We start from the raw sequence: 19636 nt of genomic DNA on the forward strand, positions 1-19636 counted from the left end.
CAATTGGTACTCTTTGGGTTTCTTGTAATTTGTAATATATTGTGAAATAATTTATTCCATTTTTCTTCCAGAATTCTTGAGTACAACCTTCTATGGTGTTCAAGTACCTGTGTGTGTTGGGGGGTGGGTTGGGGATGTTCCCTAAATTTAAACAATTCCTATAGCACTACAGAAGGGACAACAAATCCAGGCCAATAATGAAAGGCATTTTTATTGGCCCAAGAAAAGAAAAAAAATAGAACACTTGCATCAAAATTGGCAATGTCTCCAAAAAATCTATATTAATCTTTTAAATTTTGTACCCCTATTTTTATGAAAAGGGGGAATTATTAGAGTAGGTAGTCTATAGCCTCTGTTATACTCATCCATATTTTCCACTGTTTTATTAACAATGTGCTTATAACTTTTATAATGAGAAAAAATAGTGTATTAACATTCAGGGAGCACAGAGGAGAGATTTTACTGGTATCTTAACAGTAACCGCACTTGACTGAGGGTCAGCATGTTATATACTGACTAGTACATGCAGCTTATGACTTTCCTCATTAAATCCTCATTGTTGACCTGTGAGGGAAATTTGTTGTCATTTTTCACATTCACAGATATGACTCAGGCTTAGAAGGGGTTACTTGCCCCATGGTGCAGTGCTAGCAGGTAGCATGAGTGGTACTTGAACCCTGGAATTAAAATCCCAATTCTGTGTAACATGAGTCTTAGCCTGTGGTATGCCCAATGGGGAAAGTCTTGCACAGTGCAAAGCTGAGCCATGGGTGAGAGAAAAGCTGAGAATGAACTCATCCCCAGATGGTGACATTTAGTAATATCTTGGTTAATCTGAATTTGAAACTATTTGATAATCTTAGCCTACCTGCTTATATTTAAATATTTTTTCCTTGCACAACAGTGAATAGCACTCCTAAAGATGAAAACAAGCCTATAATTTCTATAGTTATAAATAGACGTAGGAGGGTTAATTGATCATGTACAAATAGACAGATGTCAATCACATTTCCACACGTAAGGTGTACTTTAGGTAATTTTGTTTGTTTTTCTTTTCCTAAGAAAACAGGAATAAAACTTTAAATCATTTTCCAGAATATTCGTTTCCATTACCTGTCTGGTAATTTTTTTAAATGAGAGTGACGGTTGCTTTTCTTGTTCTCCTTTAGTTCCTAGAGTTTCGATTTCCCAAAAAGGCTGAATAAATAGGTGATCTGGAACATGAGTCACAGTGCTCTTGACTTCCATAGTATGTATGGAAGCACTGCTGTTTCTAATATTTCCAAATGGTTCTGACTAATATGGAAGCATTGCAATTGAACTAGGCTCTGGAGGCAGAGGGAGCTGCCCAGATTTTCTCCACTGGAGTTCAGGGGGTCTTCAACAGGTTCAGGGGGTCTATGGATAGAATGCAGAACAAACTTGAATTGAAAGCAAGTCACAGATGAATTTTCACTAACTTCTAGCTGAAATTTAGCGTAACCTTAATTATAACAGACCACAGTAGAATTAGCAGTATCTGCAACTTTGTGATAGTTGTTTTCATATCATATAGAAGATACCTCAAAACATTTTCATCACCAGTAGAACTGTCATTATTCACCACTAGATCTTGTTATTTGATGCATAAGAAGTACACATATCATTACAAATTTGATTTCTGGTAGTTACATTAGCTATATGTCAGTGTAATCGGTTTCCTTGGTAATCCCTCTGTCCCATAATGACATTTTGAGAAGGGCTTATAGCCTTTGCCAGACTGATAAAGGGGTCCATGGCAGAGAAGTGATAAGAACCCATGCTCAGGACTGGAAATTTCCCAGGTATTTACATTTGTCTTGTTTGTCTGTTGCCATATCCTAGGCTCAGAACCTTGCTGGTAATAAGGCCCTCTCTCCATCAGTATGTCTTGAATGAATGTCAAAAAAGATGTTTGAGGTTTAAGATTCAATTGGTTTGTTAATTAACTTGACTCCTTACTGAGAGTAACTTTGGATGAGCTACTTACCTTCTTTTCCATTCGCTTATTTAACTGGTGTTCATAGAGTACCTGCGACGTGCCCCAGAGCTATTCTAGGCTCCTTGGAGCTTTAGACAGACAGAAAATATGCACACGGATCTTGTTCAGCAAGCAGGAGGGTTTCAGATGGTGGTAAGTGCTTACCCCCAGCAGGGTTATTTGATCTTGTGCAAGATCTTGTGTGTGAGTCACAACCTGGAAAGGAGGGGAGGGCTGGGAAGAAAACTGGTCCCCAGGGCCTCCAAGGCCACAGAGGGTTTGGACTCTATTCTGAGTGGGTGGAAGGCAGGTGAAGGCTTTGTGTGGAGGGAGGAAGGATTGTGTAACATGAGTTATGTTTTAAAAGGATGCCTTAGGGTGCTGTGGAGAGGATTAGATAAGAGGCTCCTGTGGTGGTCCAGGCAAAAGGTGGTGGTGCTGCTGTGGTTAGGGCAGTCACAGGGTAGCACCTGTGGGGCTCGTAGGTGGTGATGGTGTTAAGGCAGCTAGCACAGGGCCAGGCACCTGGGCAGAGCCCAGTAAACACTAGTTCCCTTCCTTAGTGATCCTGTGACTCCTTTAACTGGGACCTGGGATCAGTTCCAGCAATCTGCAAATATATATTCAGTGAGATCGTATCTCCTGGGCTCAAAATGATCCACCATAGAATTAGTAGTACCTGCAATTTTGTGATAAAGATACCTCAAAATGTTATTGTTTTCATTCCCATGAGACCACAGTAATTAGATCTTGTAGATACATGAGAAATACACATTACTATAAGAAAAAAATTTGCTTTTTGGTAGTTGTCTTACCCATGTCAGTGTAGCTGGTTTCCTTTGTAATCCCTATGTACTTTATGCTTATAATGACAGTTCCAGCTACTGTGAAAATAGTTCCAGCCCACTTACAATAGAAGCTCAAGAACCTACAGAGGCCCCCCTCCACCACCGTGTGGATTTAGTCTCCTATAGTTTACCCTTACTGGCTCTATTCCTGTTTGAGGGCCTCTCTACTAGTCCTTTATCCCACCTCAGGGCCTTTGCACTGCCTGTGCCCTCTCCCTGGGAAGTTCTCCCCTACTTGGCCACCTTGTGTATGCCCTCACTTCCTGCAGTTGTTAGATATTACCTCTTTAGCAAGGCCCTCTTTATCCATCTCATTTAAAATTATAGTTCCACCATCCCCAGCATTCCTTCTTCCTCTTCCTGCTTTAGTGAATAGCAGCTATTGCCTGCCGCCATGCTGTATAATTTGCGTGTGGGTGTGTGCAAACCATGATAGCAAGAATTGTCTCCTGTGCTCACTGCTGTGTCCCCAGACTCCAGAGCCACCGTGGTTCATAGTAATCATGCAGGTGGTCATTCATGGAAGGAGTGCCCACACAGAGCCCTGTGTGATCATAAGGCTCACTGGAGCCCTGCTCTTGGGGGCTTGGACAGCAGTGCTCCCAAGAAGCAGAGTGCCAGAGAGGGGAGGAAAGAGCACAGGGAGACAGGAGGCCATGGGGTTTTTACACCAGCGTTCTGAGGCTCAAGCCAGGGCTTTGAAGACAAGCAGGCACTAGGACTTGCCATAGAGTGGGGCATGTTTCCTATAGAGGGAAACTAGGAAGGCACAACAAAATGTGGGAATGATAGTAATTAAAAAAAACAAAACTGTATGCCTTGGCATCCGAAGCACCATGGCACAAGAGGAGCACACAGGTTGTAGCTTAGCAACTTATACAAATCATGCTTGAGAGGTTTGCTTGACATGTGGCTTGGGCACATGTATTGTTGGGCAGAACCGCTTCAGGCAAGCCGAGGCTGTGTGAATGAGAAGGCAGCAATGACTTGAACTGTGGAGTCATCAGGTTTGAGTCTGGAGCCAAACGCTCCCACTTACTGTGTGACCTTGGATAAGTAACGTGACCTCTTTGAACCTTAGTTTTCTTACCTACCACATGAAGAAAACAACATTTACTTCATAGGATTATTGTGAAGATGAGATTTAGTAATCTCAACTGTTATCCCAGGCACTATTCTGCATCCCCTATCCACAACTAGACTTCTCTACCTGGTCAGCAGGTGACTAGGTATGAAGTGAATGAGTAATGCCCCTTTAAAAATGTTTTTTTTTTAAATTGTGTTAAAATATACATGTCATAAATTTTGTCACGTTAGCCCATTTTGAGTGTACAGTTCAGGGGCTCTAAGAACATGCTCCTTGTTATGCCACCGTCCCCACTCTCCATTTCTAGAAATTTTCCATCAGCCAGAGGGATCTTTAAAACATGAATTATTACCTGGGTCCCTCCTCTGCTTAAACGGCTCCCACTACAAAAGCCAACATCCACCAAGCGCTGTGTTCTCTGCCCCTCCCATTCCACCTTCTGCTTCTCTTCCCCCTTGATTCAGACACAGCCACACAGGTGCCCTTTCTTGAACACACCCAGTATACACCCACCCCAGCGCCTTTACAGTTCTTCCACCAGAGTCCACAAGGCCTACTCACTGTAGCTGAACGTCAGTCACTTCCAGAGATGCCATCCTGAACCACTCTTCCAGAGTAGCCTGCCCCTGCACCCTCTCTGTTCTCTTGCCCAACAATATGCTAAAATGCCATGGCCCTCTCGTCAATCTCTGAGCCAAGGCCATTAATTCAGGGAAAAACCCCAGACGAGAGGCAATGGGGAATGAAGAAAAGACAAACGGATGCACAGAAAGATGCTCTCCAGAAAAAGCTGGGGCCAGGTGGGCAGTCAGATTCTGATGGAGCCTCACTGACCCAGAGCTAGCTCAGCATGTTTATTATACAGGTTTCATCAAAAGGTCATTTGTGGGAAAGTTTTAGCAAAGCAGGCAATCTGAAGGACACAGGATTGGGGCGACTTGAGAATTCTCTATCCCTGGGAGCCGGTGCCTCAGCTCAGGGTCCCAAATTGTAACTCTGAGCCTTTGTACAGTTTCCTCAAGCCAGCGTCACCATAGCAACTGGGCCATCATCCCTGCACTTTTGCACAGGCAGTTCCCAGAGTAAAGGCAGCCATGAGGGAGTCAGAAAGACCATGATTCAGATCACTGCTCTTCACACTAAATGTCTCCAGGTTTAGTTTTTGGCCGACTCTCCACTGAAAGCTTAAGTTCCATTAAGGCAGGACCTGATTGTTTGCTCCCTGCTGAGTCCTCACTCCTAGAGCATTATTCAGCACAATCTAAGCGATCCATAAATGCTTTGGGGAAAATGAAGCAGCTCAAGTGGCTGGCCTAGAAGTTGCTCTTCAGAAGCCCGCCCTCCCCTTCCCACAGGACCCTGCAGAGCAAAGCCTTCTTGACCCTGCACTGCACATGCATAGCCCACCCCGGGACTCAGTTCTGGGAGGTGTGTCTTGTCTAACAATCAGGACCCGGGGGTGACAACTGACCCTGATGGATGAAGTTTTGAGAAAATTGGGCTCTTGAGCCAGGAGGAGAAAGTGGCTCTCTTCAAATAGTTTCAGAGCTGTTCTGTGGAATTAGATTCGTGCTGCTCTGTGTGGCAGAGCCGGGGGTGGAATTGGCTGTCAGTTATGGGAAGAATGGAGTGAGTTGCCATGGAATGATCATCTTAGATCGGCATTCGGCCCACCGGGTTTATGGGCCTGCTCTGGGGGCTGTGAGTCTCTAACAAGCATATCGTGGCTCATGTGCAGAGGAGTCTGAGTTTATATCTAACTTCCCTTTGGCCCCGGGTGGCCTTTCATTGTCACAGACTAAAGAGAAACGGAGGGAGTCTGCGGTAAACCAGGGAAGGTCTAGTGATCACCAGGCTCCCAGTAGAGCCAGAAAGTTTTTGAACTGATCTCAATAGAGGAAAAATACAAGTTGAGCATCCCTAATCCAAAAATCCAAAATGTTCCAGCATCCCCAACTGTTTGCGTGTGCTGACATAATGCCCCAGATGGAAAGATTCCATACCTGACCTCACATGATGGGTCCGCTCAAAACTCAGGTGCACTAAAAAGTATTGTATAAGATTATCCCCAGTGTGTATGTATTAGATATATGGGAAACAAAAGCGAATTCTGTGTTTAGACTTGAATTCTCACCTATCTACAAATGGACATACAAATATTCCAAAATTTTAAAAATATTCAAAATCCAAAATACTGCTGGTCCTAAGCATTTTGGATAAGGGATGCTCAACTTTAGGTAGGATAGCCTCAACAGAACCTTATGCCATATTAGGTGACTTTGTTTCAGCACATCGATGTCATCATTCACATTAAATTAACATTGCTAATTTCATCTTATTGGTTTTCTGGTTTTATTTGATATTTAGTTTGTAAATGTGTTCATTGCAAAATAGGCTCTGTAATTGTCTGAGAATTATATGCAGAGGGAGTGGATACCCACTTCTATTGTCATGTTACAATAAAACTAATTTAAGTCAACATGAGTCAGAAAAGCACTGGATCATAAGACCTTCTAGCCCTGATCCTGATTGTGCAAAGCTTGTGCAACAGTTGTGTGGCTACTACTGCAATATTGCTCAGGACCCGACCTTCTTTCACAGATTTAGCATGAGTTACAGTGCAATCTAGATTCTCTTTGTAAGGCCCGTCACCCCCTTATTTGAAAGGTAGGCCAAGTTCTGTTACCCAGAAATGAAAGAAATCACTAACTGACCCTCAGTCTACTCTAACAAAGTCAACTGTGTTCTTGTGAAACTCTTTTTCTACCAGTTAACTAGTCTTATCATTTGAAAGGGAATTTTAAAAATCTGAACACCTGTGGGATTCAGATTCTGTTAAAAGAAAGCAAAACTCTACTTTGGGCTTTAGGAAGAAAGAGCAACTAGAAATACTTCCTGCTTAAGGGCTTTACACAGCTCTACCCCAATTGTTACCTAACTCCTTTTCCTTTTGCAGGTATTTTTCTCACTTCTACGTCATCTCGGTGCTGTGGAATGGCTTCCTGCTTTGGTTCCTTACCCAATCTCTGTTCCTGGGAGTACCTTTTCCACACTGGCTTCACCGTTTGCTCAGAATTCTTGGGGCAGCGCAGTTCCAAGGTAAAATCTGCCAGCCTCTTCATAACACTACATCCGGCCCCTGCCCTCCTGTCTGCAGGGAGCTGTGCTGCATTTCCTGCCTCTCTTGATACCTCTCCTGCAGGGCCTGGGAAGTAGAGAGCCAGGGCAAGAAGGGTTTTGCATGGTTCCTTGCTAGTTGGCCAAAGGGATGTCCCAAAGTCCTCTCTCAGATCATGGCAGAGCTCAGCATTAGCGCTCTGACTCCCAATGTCCCCCAAGCACAGTTGTGCACAGGACTGGCTGTTCTCCCTCTGATATGTTTAGCACTGTTGATAAAGTCATAAAGAAGTCCTTACAGAAAGGGGAAGCTGTGAGGATTCCTCAGGTTTGCCTTGCAACATTTATCACTGATAGAGTTCCGGACAGAATCACATCTTAGAACACACAGAAACTTGCTTTTTTTTTTTTAATTGCTTTTTGGTAAACATGAAAAGGTGTATGCTGTGAGGCTTTAGTTACGGGATAAAATTGTCTGCAAGTAGATGTTGGTCAGACAATCACAAACTGGCCTTTAAGTTTGCCACACTCAGCAGGAGATGAGGATACGTAGAAAAGTTTTTAAAGTTAGCAAATGAATCTATGTACTATGGTTCCTGCCTATGGTCGTAGCTACTCAGGAGGAAACAGGCAGGAGGATTGCTTAAACTGAGGAATTCAAGACCGGCCTGGACAGCGTAATGAGATCTCTGCCCACATGTCAAATAAATACATAAATAAAATGAATTGATGATGAAAGCTGTGAAGTGGCCTCAGTTAAGGTCAGACAGAGGACAAGGGGCAAAATTTAAAACAAATTGTCCTCTTTCCTTGTCTCTGTTCTTTGATCCACCAGCCAAATCACTGGGCCCCTAGGAACAATCTTTCTCTATATAACCCCTGGGACTTGTTGCAAAAGATGACAGTCAGAGGAGAAAACCCAGCCACCTCCTATTTGGGAGAGGCAGCTACTCAGCAAATCCCACTTCATTCTAAAACTTTGTCCCTGATTTGTTTGCTGTGATACTGGCTGGTGTTTTGGTATCTGGAGGGTTGGTTTTGAGGAGTTTTATCTGGAAGTTTGTTCGAACCTATTCCTAAAGAGTTTTTAAAAAAACACCAAGTTTAAAATTCATTTAAAACACAAAAATAGCTGGTGCTGATACTAATCTATGCTGATAGAAGTCAGGACAGGGGTGGGTACCTTGGGTGGTGGAAGGAACAGGTAGTTCCTAGAAGGGAACACTAGGGGGTGCTGGTTGAGCTCTCTTTTTTGGTTTAGGTGCTGGTTACTATCGCCTTGTGGGTTGATTTCGTTTGTAAAAATTTAAGCTGTACCTTATAGGGTGTGTGTGTGAGTGTGCGTGTGTGTGTGTATGTATTACTCATTAAAAAAAAGAAAAATTACTTCTTAATGTTATTTTAAAAATCAGCTTTTCTTCAGACTGGGAGCAGAGGAATAAGAGGCAGGCAGGAAGGTAGATCTCTGAGCTCACTATCCACTAAAAATATAAGTCCTTTTTTTTAAATTTTTTGAAATGCTGGGGATCAAACCTAGGGCCTCATGCATCTTAGGCAAGCACTCTTACTACTGAGCTCCATCCCCAGACCTTCTTTGTCATTAATATGGAAAGAAATGCATGATTCTTTCTATTCCTGTCTCCATCTCTGCCTCCACAGTGCCTGTGACCCTGGGGATCCCACCAGGCAGGATTGTTCAGGGCCTTTTCCCAGCTCTCATCTGTTTTGAGACCCTGTTGAACAGTAGGGAAAAACAAAACCTTTGGTTTAGTCCCAGAAGAGAGGCCCTGAACTGTCGCCTTCTGGATTGCAGGGGGTGAGCTGGCACTGTCTGCCTTCTTAGTGCTCGTGTTCCTGTGGCTGCACAGCTTGCGGAGACTCTTCGAGTGCTTCTACGTCAGTGTCTTCTCCAACGCCGTGATTCACCTTGTGCAGTATTGTTTTGGACTTGTCTACTACGTCCTGGTCGGCCTGACGGTGCTGAGCCAGGTGCCACTGGATGGCAGGAATGGTGAGTGAGGCCTGCGCCCACAAAGCACTCTGAGGTGTGGGGAGGTGGAGGATGGCCCCACCGGATTGCATTCCAGAGGTTAGGCCCTGAGGGTAGGTTTCTAGAGGTGAGCCTCTCCGTAGGCCTATAATAGAAATTAACCGGAAGGATGCCCACAGAAGCAGTCTGGCAAAAAGTGTTCTTGAGGCTCAGTTTAATGAGGATGAGATGGGCGTGGGGTTCCCTAGAGGGACTGAAGTCAGTGAAGCCACGTGGGCGTGGTCTGTGGGGGGTGGGGGACTGTGCCAAGTGCCTCGTGGGAAGCAGGAGAAAGGGCAGCACAGCGGGTAACCTCAGGAGGCCTCCTCAACCTGGGGGGCAGGGGACAGGGGCTGTGGAGCCCAGTAAATCCTAGAAAATTCGAGAGGAGGTGTGCTCCTGGTGGACATTCCTGTTGGAAGAGGAAGCAGGAACCTTCTTGTTGCATTAGTTCTGGGGATGACTCCTCTTGTAAGAACGCTTCTCCCCCTGCGAGGCAGCCCAGCCGGAGGGAAGAGGGCAAGAGTGTCATGGTAAATGAAGTTTGCCTTAAGGTTCTAAACTCCCTCCAGCCAGGAAGAAATGACAAAAATCTCTGTGAGACGGAAATATGGATTTTTGTTTTAGGTAGGGAGTGGGGCTCACCTAACATACATGAAAATTAATATTTGTAAAAAACAAAATGAAGCAGTCAGGTCATTTTGGGTGACTGAAATGAGTTTTTAGTGCTGAGGTCTGCCTGACTTGCAGCTTGTCCTTCAGCCCAGACACTGTGGCTCTTTCATGACCACTTTCTCTCTTAAGTCCTAGGCTCCAGGTATCCTAAAGCTGCCCTGTCCATCCTCATAAATTGAGACCGAGGTCTAGATATTTCCAATACGTAATGAGTGAGGTCTGACTTCTGTGTCAGCTAGGACCCTGAGGTCCTCTGTTGCTGTAGCCCACCTCTGTGGCTAGGGGAATGATCCTAAAGCAGGGCTTACTGACCATCTTTCTCGATTCCTGAAGTTTTCATTAGCTCCAGCCACTCTGCCAGCAAATCCCTCTCCAGCTGATTCCTCTGAACTCAGATCAAGTCAGTTCTTCCTCCCTAGTGGTTCAGCTGCAGCGTTCACCACGCTACCAGAGTGCAGCCAGTACCAGTGTACGAGCTGTCATTCCTGGTGTTCCATCCAGAGAACTTTTGAGAGCTCTCTCGAAACCCGCTGGCTTCCTGTGTGTCAGCTCTGTTGGCGTTACTAGCTCCTCTGCAGTTTCCTCCAGGCTGGAGCCCAGCTTTTGCTTTCCCTCCCATGGAGTTGAGGCACCCACAAAAGTAGCTTTCTGAACATTCTTTTCTGAAGCTGTTTTCTGTTTCATCTATTTATCCTTCACCAGGTCATCTGGGGCCATTTGGGATAATATGGGAGGGTTGTTTTCACGGAGAGAGAACACATTAGGGCATTTGAGAGGCGTCAGCTAGAAACAGTATGGGCGTGGGAGTCTGCTGGGCCTAGCTCAGCCTCACTGAACCTCTCTGGGCCTCAAAGCCCCCGTCCAGAATTAGGGGCACAGACCGACTTCACAGGTCCTTGTGGAAGTGAAAAGATCTGCAAGCCAGAATGTCTCTCCAGGAGAACTGGGGTCTGGCCTGACTTTCTCTTGCTTTATCCCTTGTGCCTACTGCAGTGCCAGCTTCAAGGACACTCAATAAATAACTAATGGATGCATGAATAATAAAACACTACACAATTTATACTGTCAGTAAGAAGGCGCCTTCCACCTGCCTCCCCTTTCCTGCATTATAATTCCTGCTTACTCTTACAAATCCTCGTCTCTGCATTTAAAGCAGGGAACGCAGTATAGAGATCTGAACTCCTGGGCACTTGCTTTAACTTTTAATTCTATAGTGACTGATTTGCTCTTGAACCCTGTCAGATTGAAACTGTACTTTTCATATTTTGTTTATTTTTAACTTATAAAAATATAACCTTTGTAAATGACTAAGCCTAATGGACATTTAAAGGGCTATAAAGATTGATAGGAAACAAGGTCTTAATGGAAATTGGCACAGGGGAACCTGGGTGGATTGCCATTAGTCAGAAGCTGTCCTCAATGGACTCCCACCTGTGAGTACCACGTGGAGTAGCATGACCCATGGTTCTCTTACTTAAATCAGTGTTTTAGGAGTCCCTTCTTGGCTCTAGAGCCCAGGCTTTCGTCCATAACCAGTGGACACCTTTTGTTTCTTCTGTCAAGACTCATAAGCCAGCTCTGTCCTGTTACCTTTAGAGAGGCCTTCTTTTGTCCTTCCAGTGCCAGGGGCTTGCTCTTCGTGTCCTTCGCTGGTTTGCCTTCTTCCTTCCTCCCTTCTTGGTAGCCAGAGAGAAAGAAGATGAAGTTGTGAGTGTTTCTACTCTTGAAACAATCTCTTTCACTGGGTTTTTTTTATCCAGAAGGGGACACCTTTACATTGATTGTCTTGCAGTTTTAGCTTTCTCCCCTCTGTGAGGAGTCCACCCTCAGCCTTCTCCCCCAGTGATTTTCTTCACTGGCCAGAGCCAGTCAACTCAGTATTTTACATTCAGGATGTCTCTGGGAATGGCTCAGAGATTTCTTTAGGAAGTGTTTTCCTGACCATAAAATGCAAATGAGAAGTCTACAAAAAGTAGACTCACCACCTAAAGGTATATCACACAAGGGGAGATGGAGCTTAGTGTGTGCCTGAAGCCTTTGGAGAAGGAGCAAGAGAAAGCGTCAGTGCGGACTTTCTTGCCAGCGGCCATTGAAGCTGCCCACAGTTGAGCATGGCTCCCTAGTGCAGAGGAAAGTAGACCAGGATAACTTGATTTCTTAATTCCCAGAGTCTCTGAAACTTTGCAGACTTGGCTAATAAGATGACTCTTTTTTCTATAGTCTATGTAATAGGGAAAAATCTGTTGATGCAAGCACGCTGGTTTCACATCCTGGGAATGATGATGTTCTTCTGGTCATCTGCCCATCAGTACAAATGCCACGTCATTCTCGGCAATCTCAGGAAAAATAAAGCAGGTGAGATCTCTTGGAGCCACTGCGTGTGGATTTTAACCCTCAGAATTCAGTTCTCTGTGTTCCTTTATTCTTTTCATTGCTGCCCTAGTTAGCTGACATTTATGCCAAATACCCAGTCTTGACAAGATACCTCCTAAGGGTTGATCTCCCTACCTATAAAACAAGGCTCCCCTTGACGATCTTTCCAGCCTCATAAGTTCTGAAAGTCTGTGATTTATGTTGTGCCCACATTCTGGATGACTTCAGTGCACAGAAATGTTGATCCACACATGGTAGCTCATATTGCCATGCAGTGAGTATCATCCCAGCCAAAACAAAACAACCTGACCTTCCAGTTAGCTTGTATCACCAGTACAGTTTTCATTAGGCTACTTGAAGTACTAAAAATGGAGTAGTATTTTTTAGTATTTATCCAGTGCTTACCCTGTATGAGGCCCTATTTCAGGTGTTCACATGTACAAATCTCACATGAAATGAGTACAATCTAAACCTCACTTCACAGCTGAGGAAACAGAGGCACAATGAGATTAAGCACCCCTCTTAGGTTACACCACTAGTAAGCGGGAGAGCCAGGATTGGAACACGTGTGATGTGACTCCAGGGTCTGAGCTCTTAGTGACCACTGTGGAGGGTTGCTGAAGGAACCGGCTTTCCTTTGTGCTTATGATTGGCAAAGTAACCTGAGAGTACCCATGAATGATTTGGAAATTAAAATGGTTAACACTTGATTTGGTTAACATTTGAGATGCTCATGAAGTCGTCTTTTCCATTTCAGGAGTGGTCATTCACTGCAACCATCGGATCCCATTTGGAGACTGGTTTGAATATGTTTCTTCCCCTAACTACTTAGCAGAGCTGATGATCTACATTTCCATGGCTGTCACCTTTGGGTTCCACAATTTAACTTGGTGGCTAGTGGTGACATATGTCTTCTTCAGCCAGGCCCTGTCTGCTTTCCTCAGCCACAAATTCTACAAAAGCAAATTTGTCTCCTACCCAAAGCATAGGAAAGCTTTCCTACCATTTTTGTTTTGAGAGAACCTCAGTCATGAAGAAAGCAAGTTAGGTGACAAGTTCAATGCCTAGAGACTGTGAGACCAAAGTGCACTTTCGGCAGAACTGTTTGAAATTCTTTGTTCCATAAATTCTTTACCAAGTGAACAAAGCAATACCCTGGAGCAGATAAATCTTCAGAGTGTCTTCAAAGAAGAAATACTTCTGGCAGACTTAGGGTTGCCACCTCTGCTTTCTGCCATGCTTTACAAAGCCAACCAACAGATTAAAAAGTAGACAAGATTTCTCCAAGCTGCTTCACAAGCACACTAACCAAGTCCAGACAGCTTCACACACGTACACATGTACACCAAGAGGAGACAAGACCATCAGCAGCTGGAAAGCTTGTTAGGGAACAATGAACTGCACTAGATAGTGAGGGATATAGTAGGGGTTCAATAAATATTTGTAAAGTTCAATTATAGCAGAATAACATTTGAAAATAACATTAACATATAATTTGACACCAACCATTTCAAAGAAAGATGAGTCATTGGGGTTAATCTATACTGTCACGTATTGCCACAAGAATCTCCAGTTATGAAACCATTTGAAAAGTTACGAAATTTGAAGTTATGAAATGAAGCCATTTCCACTCATCTCCCCTGCAAGTCGGCCTAATAGAAAGTTTTAAAACTTACTTAATTCTTCTTTGACACTCCTTTCAAGAGAGTCCTTTAAAAGCAAAAGCATTGAAAAATAAAATACTTTTATATTTATGCATAAAAAACCTTCTTTGAACTGATATGCTCTGGACCAGATACTACTGAGGCCTCCTTCAGCAGTAGTTATTCAAATTGAATAATGTCACCTGAGTGCATTTCAACTAACAGAATGAATTTGGAGCTATCTAGGAATAAAGTTTACACTTTAAATTGCTTATGCTAAAGAAAATATCCATGCTTAAGTCAAAGGGAAATAAATGCATAGCATGAAAGGAAAACTAAATCTTAAACAATAATACTATAGCCTGAGCACATTCACACAGCATAGGACTTTCTAGCTCCTGGGTGAGATATTAACTTACTCCTTTTATGCAAATGTTGCATTATAGTCCACTAAGTGCACTTATTTGTGCCTTGCTAAGGGGGAAAGAACCTCATTATTAATCAGACACATCAAATGCACAGTCTAATAGTATATTCCCCACCTTCATCCTGGGTAGTAAGCCTAGATTAAAACCAGTTCCTTTAAATCTCACTTTAAATACATGCATAGCAAAACACATCCTGAAGTTCTTTCATTCATTCTGATGTCACATTTTCTCTCCCATCAATCAAATACCACTTAATGTAGCCCACTGCTTGGTCTGTTCAAGTACATGACATATTCATTCCATTTTGTCAGTTAGAATTTGCTGTTTTCCAAATCGGGACCCTGGAACAAAAGCTTTTCTACTTTGGAAATGTAAAGCATATTTTAGGTTGGTTTTAATTTCCACACAAATAGGCTGTGTAATTTTAAATAAATTATTGAGGGAAAAGTTGTATTTTACTTTAACATGCAATTTTATACCTAGGATTTGACTGATGTGCTGGAGTCTTACTGTACTTGGAAGTGAAATAGTGAGCAGATGCCCACGATGTATTCTGTCGGGAACTATGAGAAAGCATTGCCGTTTCCTGTTCCTTGTCCTTGCTGTCCCTTGCACACTGTCCCCTGTCTCTTACTTTCCCTTCTCTTCTGTGCCCAAACAATGCATTTCTAGTTGGAAATTAAAAAGGAAATAGTGATGTCTTCAAAGGAGTTTCAGACAAACTAGCATGGCTTTTGGTAAAGCTTAACTGATGGCACATAATTGAGAATTGTGAGCAGCCAGAGACGTGGCTCACTGGTAGAGCAGAAGGCCCTGAATCATCTCCAGCACTGGAAAAAATAAAAAGAAAGAAAGGAATGGAAAAAAAAAAATGTGCTGTGCTTCTAAGGGCAGAATCAGCACTGTTTTGCGCAAGTGAAAATAATTCTGTGCCTCTAAGGGGAGAGCACCACAGAGACTCACAAATTCTTCACAAGGATGACCCAGAAATAGCGTGGAGGTGGAGATTCTTGACTTTCCTGTGTGAGTAGCCTTAACCTTTCATTCTAGGCTGCATCAAGGTAAGGAAGTGATACTGAACTACCTCAAAGCAGCAGTCTCTGGATTGACTCCTGACTATTCAAAGTATGTTGAAAGTTTCCTTTGTTTTTGGCAAGTCTCCAAGTTCCAGCTCATCCCACATACTAACGTTTGCTTACAGTAAGCATGAATTACTTTGTCTCCATAAAGCTGTGTTCTGTATTATATTTTTAACTCAATGAGTAGTTATTGCTAGAATTCCTACCTAAAAAAAAAAAAAAAAAGAAAGCCTTTGCAGATATTTTTGTACGAATTTAACGGATACTCAATTTAAGGAAACTGTAAATATTTGCAAGACTGAAGAAATCTGGAAACTCCAGAACCACTGACAGATCATGCATCTCAAAATGAACCCATACATTAAAGAAGATCTTAAAATAGTAAGAAGGCAAGTAGAATGTTTTTACTCCTTTAACCTGTCTACAACAGTTTCTTCCATCTCTTTTATGTTACTTATCAGGGAGGAAAAAACATTGAGCTGGTTTTTATAAATATAATTGTGTAACCTAGGATTTTTCTGGTATACAACAAACAGCGGAAGGGGCAACAGTCCATAAATAAATGCATGTGGCATATTCATCATTGTTCTCAAATTGCAAAGGTCTCCTAAGAGAGGCATGTATTGGTTTAGGGGAAAACAAAATTAAATTATTCAAATGTAAACTGTATTATAAAAAGTTACTCTATGCACATAATTGAGAAGGTATAACATTAGGCCTTCAAAAAGACTGAACACTTGAAGCACTTAGAGGACACCAGTGCATAAGGGATTTCTCAACAGAAGGACAAATTTCCTTCCCTTATGTCCAGCCCTCAGGGTAAAAGCTCATCTTGTCAGGGCTCCTTGGCCTCTCTGTGGATTAGAAAAAGCATCACTTTAGAACATCCCCAGTGTAGCAGCATGAGACTTGTGGGCGCAAAAAGCAGCTGGGCTCGGGGCTACAGCTGGATGAGCAGAGCTCAGGCTGGCTGTCAGCTCCACTTGCTCCCTCAGCCTGGTGATTGTGTGCAGTGTACAAACTGCACAACCTTCCATAGAGACCTTGCTCATCATGCTGCCTCCCTGTCTGCAGATTCTGTTCACTCTAGAAACAAAGGGAGACTTGATTTCACGTGATCATCTCATTGGGAGAGCCCATAAGGGTAGAGCAGAAGAAGATGGAAGCAGTCCATGTAAAACACCTGCCCTCCCACACATACAAGTTTAGTGGTTGACAGGTAAGTGATCACCAAACAGTAGAGTGTTCAGATTGCAGGCCCCAAGTAAAGATGGTGTTTTGCTTCCTTTCCAGCTCATTTTCCCAGTGCAACTCCAGCAATTTTTTAACCCCACTAGAACCTCCAGTTTATTTATCTTATCACATTTTCATTGTCCTTCATTGCTCACAAGTCTTATCTTATCACCTTACCTTGCTTAAGTTCCAAGTAAATCATAATCAGTACCTGTCTTCAGCTCTCTTGCCCCCAACCCCCAATCCCAATCTGGTGAAACCCAGCTCGCTGGGTGCGTGCATGATGCAGAGTGCACCTGCAGAGCTCTGCCGGTTCACAGATTGCTTTAAACCCTTGACCACTAACCTCAGTGGCCTCCAGGCTGCAATCATGCTAAAACCTCCCCAGGCACTCACTCCACCACTCTCCTAACTACATGTCCTCTGCCCTCAGGAAAGTGAGCTACTGGAAGAGTTTCCAGTAGGTCATCACTGCCACACCTAAGCATATGTGGACATCACAATTGCTGGAGGATACTTTTTTAAAAAGAAATGTAAAATCATGATTCTCATATTAATATCAAAGGAGCATGTGCCAAAGATTTTATTTATTTCATGAATCAAGGAATGAGTAAGATATTAGAATCAATTGAAAGAAGAATCCTGAAGACATACCTACATGGACAATCAGGCATGCCAAAATGAATCTGCTTAATGGATGCAAAACTGTCTTCTTTAACGGGCAAAGGAAATCAATTGTGTGTACACTAGATGAAGTTCATTCATAGGGCTTTGGAAAAGAATTATTTGTATTCCCATCCATCATCTACAATTAATGTTATAAAATACCTCCAAGCTCATGAAAGATAAAAGAGCATACTAGGCAGGACAACAATAATATTTTTATCTTATTTCAAAAGTCACAATTTTTTCCTGAAAGTACAGAATTTGGCTTTTTACCCAAGCTGGATCCCTCTACTCAAGTGCTAGATTCAGTTCTGGTGACATAGCAGAGGAATGACCTTTTGCCATCTCAGGGAATTCTTGGCCATTCCTCTGCTGTGTTACCAGTTTCTTGCCCTCTTCTCAACATCACCATCAGAAGACACACACCTTTCTATCACCTTTTCCCTCACCAGATAACACTCCGTTTCCTGCTGCCTTAGCAGCATAACTCCTGGAAAGACCTGTCTGTTCTCACTAACTTCGGTTCTTTCCCTCGCACTTCTCAACCCACTCATTATTCCATAGCTCTCGGGATTCACTGGAAATGCTCTTGAAAGAGTCACCAACAGTTATGCTCCAAAGTCCCACGGTCACTTCTCCGAGCTTCACCAGCACAGTAGCTGCCATTGGCCACTTCGCCTGGATATACTTTCTCCAGTTGATTCCAAGGCACTACTGCTGGGTTTTCCTCCTACCTCCAAGACTGTTCCTTACCCGGTTCCTCTGCCCATCCCTCCTCTATTTCCTCACTGAGCGCTGAAGTGTCTAAACACTCAGGTTGGGGGCCCTTCCCCTCAATACTTGGTGATCCCATCTAATCTCGTGATTTAAATTCTGTTTTCATTTTGAGGACTCCAAATTCACATACCTAGACCAGATATCACTGCTAAATTCTAGACCCATCTACTGCTTTGATGTCTAATTGATATGTTAAGTTCAACATGAATAAAGGTAATTTCTTATTTTGCTCACCCTTCACCTGATATGCCTATAGTTTTCCCGCCTTTTTTTTTTTTTTTTTTTTTTTTTGTCAACTTGAGCTGAAAAACCATGAGTCTTTTTGGCTTTTCTCCAACACCCCACAAACCATTCAGTGACTCTACTTCAAAATATGTTCAAAATCCATCTGTGCTATCACCACTGTACTTTCATTTGGTATTGGCTACCATCACTTTTTGCCTAGATTACTGTAACAGTCTCCTAATTGGTCTCCCTTATTTGCTGTGGCTGATTCGCAACACAATCCAGTGTAATCTCTCAAAAACGTAAATGAGGTCATGGTACAGCATGCTCTCTGCAGCTCCCAGTTTCTCTCAGATCAAGGCTAAAGATTTTATACTAACCCACTAGGCCTCATCATCTGGCTCCTTATAAACAAGCCCTCATTCAGGCTTGCTCCATACAGGCCTTTGTGCTGTTCTTTGTAAGTGTTGGTCATGCTACTGTCTCAGGACCTTTGCACTGGCTGTTCCTACTTCCTGGAATGCCCTTCCCCAGATAGCTGCATGGCTGCCTCCCTCACTGTCTTCAAACATCACTGTATTACTTATCCATTGTCAGGTAACAAAGAACTCCAAATCTTGCAACTTAAAACAACAGACTCTATTAACTCATAGCTTCTGCAGTCAGGATTACAAATGCAGCTTAGCTGGGTGCCTCTGTCTGGATATTCTCTGAATCAAGGTGTCACCAGGGTTATGGTCTCATCTCTAAGCTCAACAGAGCAAAGAACACTTTTAAACTCACTCCCTGAGTTGTTAACTGGAAGTCAGTTCCTGGGGGGCTACTGAACTGAGAACTGAGGTCTCCCTCAGTTCCTTGCCACATGGATCTTCTTCCACAGAACACCTCCTGGCACGGTACCAGCTTCCGTCAGGTAAGCAAGCCAGGGCGTCCAAGAAGGGCGTAACCCAGTCTTGGAAATAGCATCCTGTCACTTTGGCCATATTCTATTTGTTAGTAAAACCTACACTAAAATAAAGAGGATTATATAAGAAAGACTCAGAGATGTGGGTTATTTGGGATCATATAAGGCTGCATATCACCATGACTTTTTCAGCAAGGTGACCTCCTATTTAAAATTGCAATTGCAACCTAAACCTTCACTGGTTTGCCTGCATGTCCCACCACCTCATGCTTTCATTTCCTCTTGCTCTAGTGAGCAATAAAAATGTTGTTCTGAGCTGCCTGGTTTTCAGGTGGTTTGTACCAATAGCAAACTGATGCACTATCTTCTAAAAAGAAAAAATATATATAACAACAACTCTACAATGTACTTTTTCACTTACATGTGTCATTTGTTGTCTGTGTTCCTATAATGGAATCTACGCCACATGAGGGCAGGATTTTTGGTTTGGTGTGGTTTGGTTCACAGATTTATCCTCAACACAAGAAGACTGCCTGATATGTAGTGGACACTT

The 19636-nt window shown here is 43.1% G+C and overlaps 1 protein-coding gene across 2 annotated transcripts in view; it reads left to right on the forward strand.

Moving 5' to 3' along the window:
- Srd5a3 (steroid 5 alpha-reductase 3) overlaps positions 1-18199 on the forward strand; it is a 50503-nt gene extending 32304 nt beyond the window's left edge. For both annotated transcript variants that reach the window (XM_046463896.2, XM_046463830.2), the window contains 4 exons: positions 6891-7033; positions 8865-9062; positions 11976-12110; positions 12886-18199. In XM_046463896.2, coding sequence (XP_046319852.1) covers positions 6891-7033; positions 8865-9062; positions 11976-12110; positions 12886-13145 — 736 coding nt within the window. In that variant the 3' untranslated portion in view covers positions 13146-18199. The remainder of the gene's footprint in view (positions 1-6890; positions 7034-8864; positions 9063-11975; positions 12111-12885) is intronic.
- The last annotated feature ends 1437 nt before the right edge of the window (positions 18200-19636 follow it).

This window comes from Marmota monax, unplaced genomic scaffold (genome assembly GCF_021218885.2).
Source record: "Marmota monax isolate L192 unplaced genomic scaffold, Marmota_monax_Labrador192_F-V1.1 WCK01_AAM20220418_F8-fsc00025, whole genome shotgun sequence".
NCBI classification, from domain to species: domain Eukaryota; kingdom Metazoa; phylum Chordata; class Mammalia; order Rodentia; family Sciuridae; genus Marmota; species Marmota monax.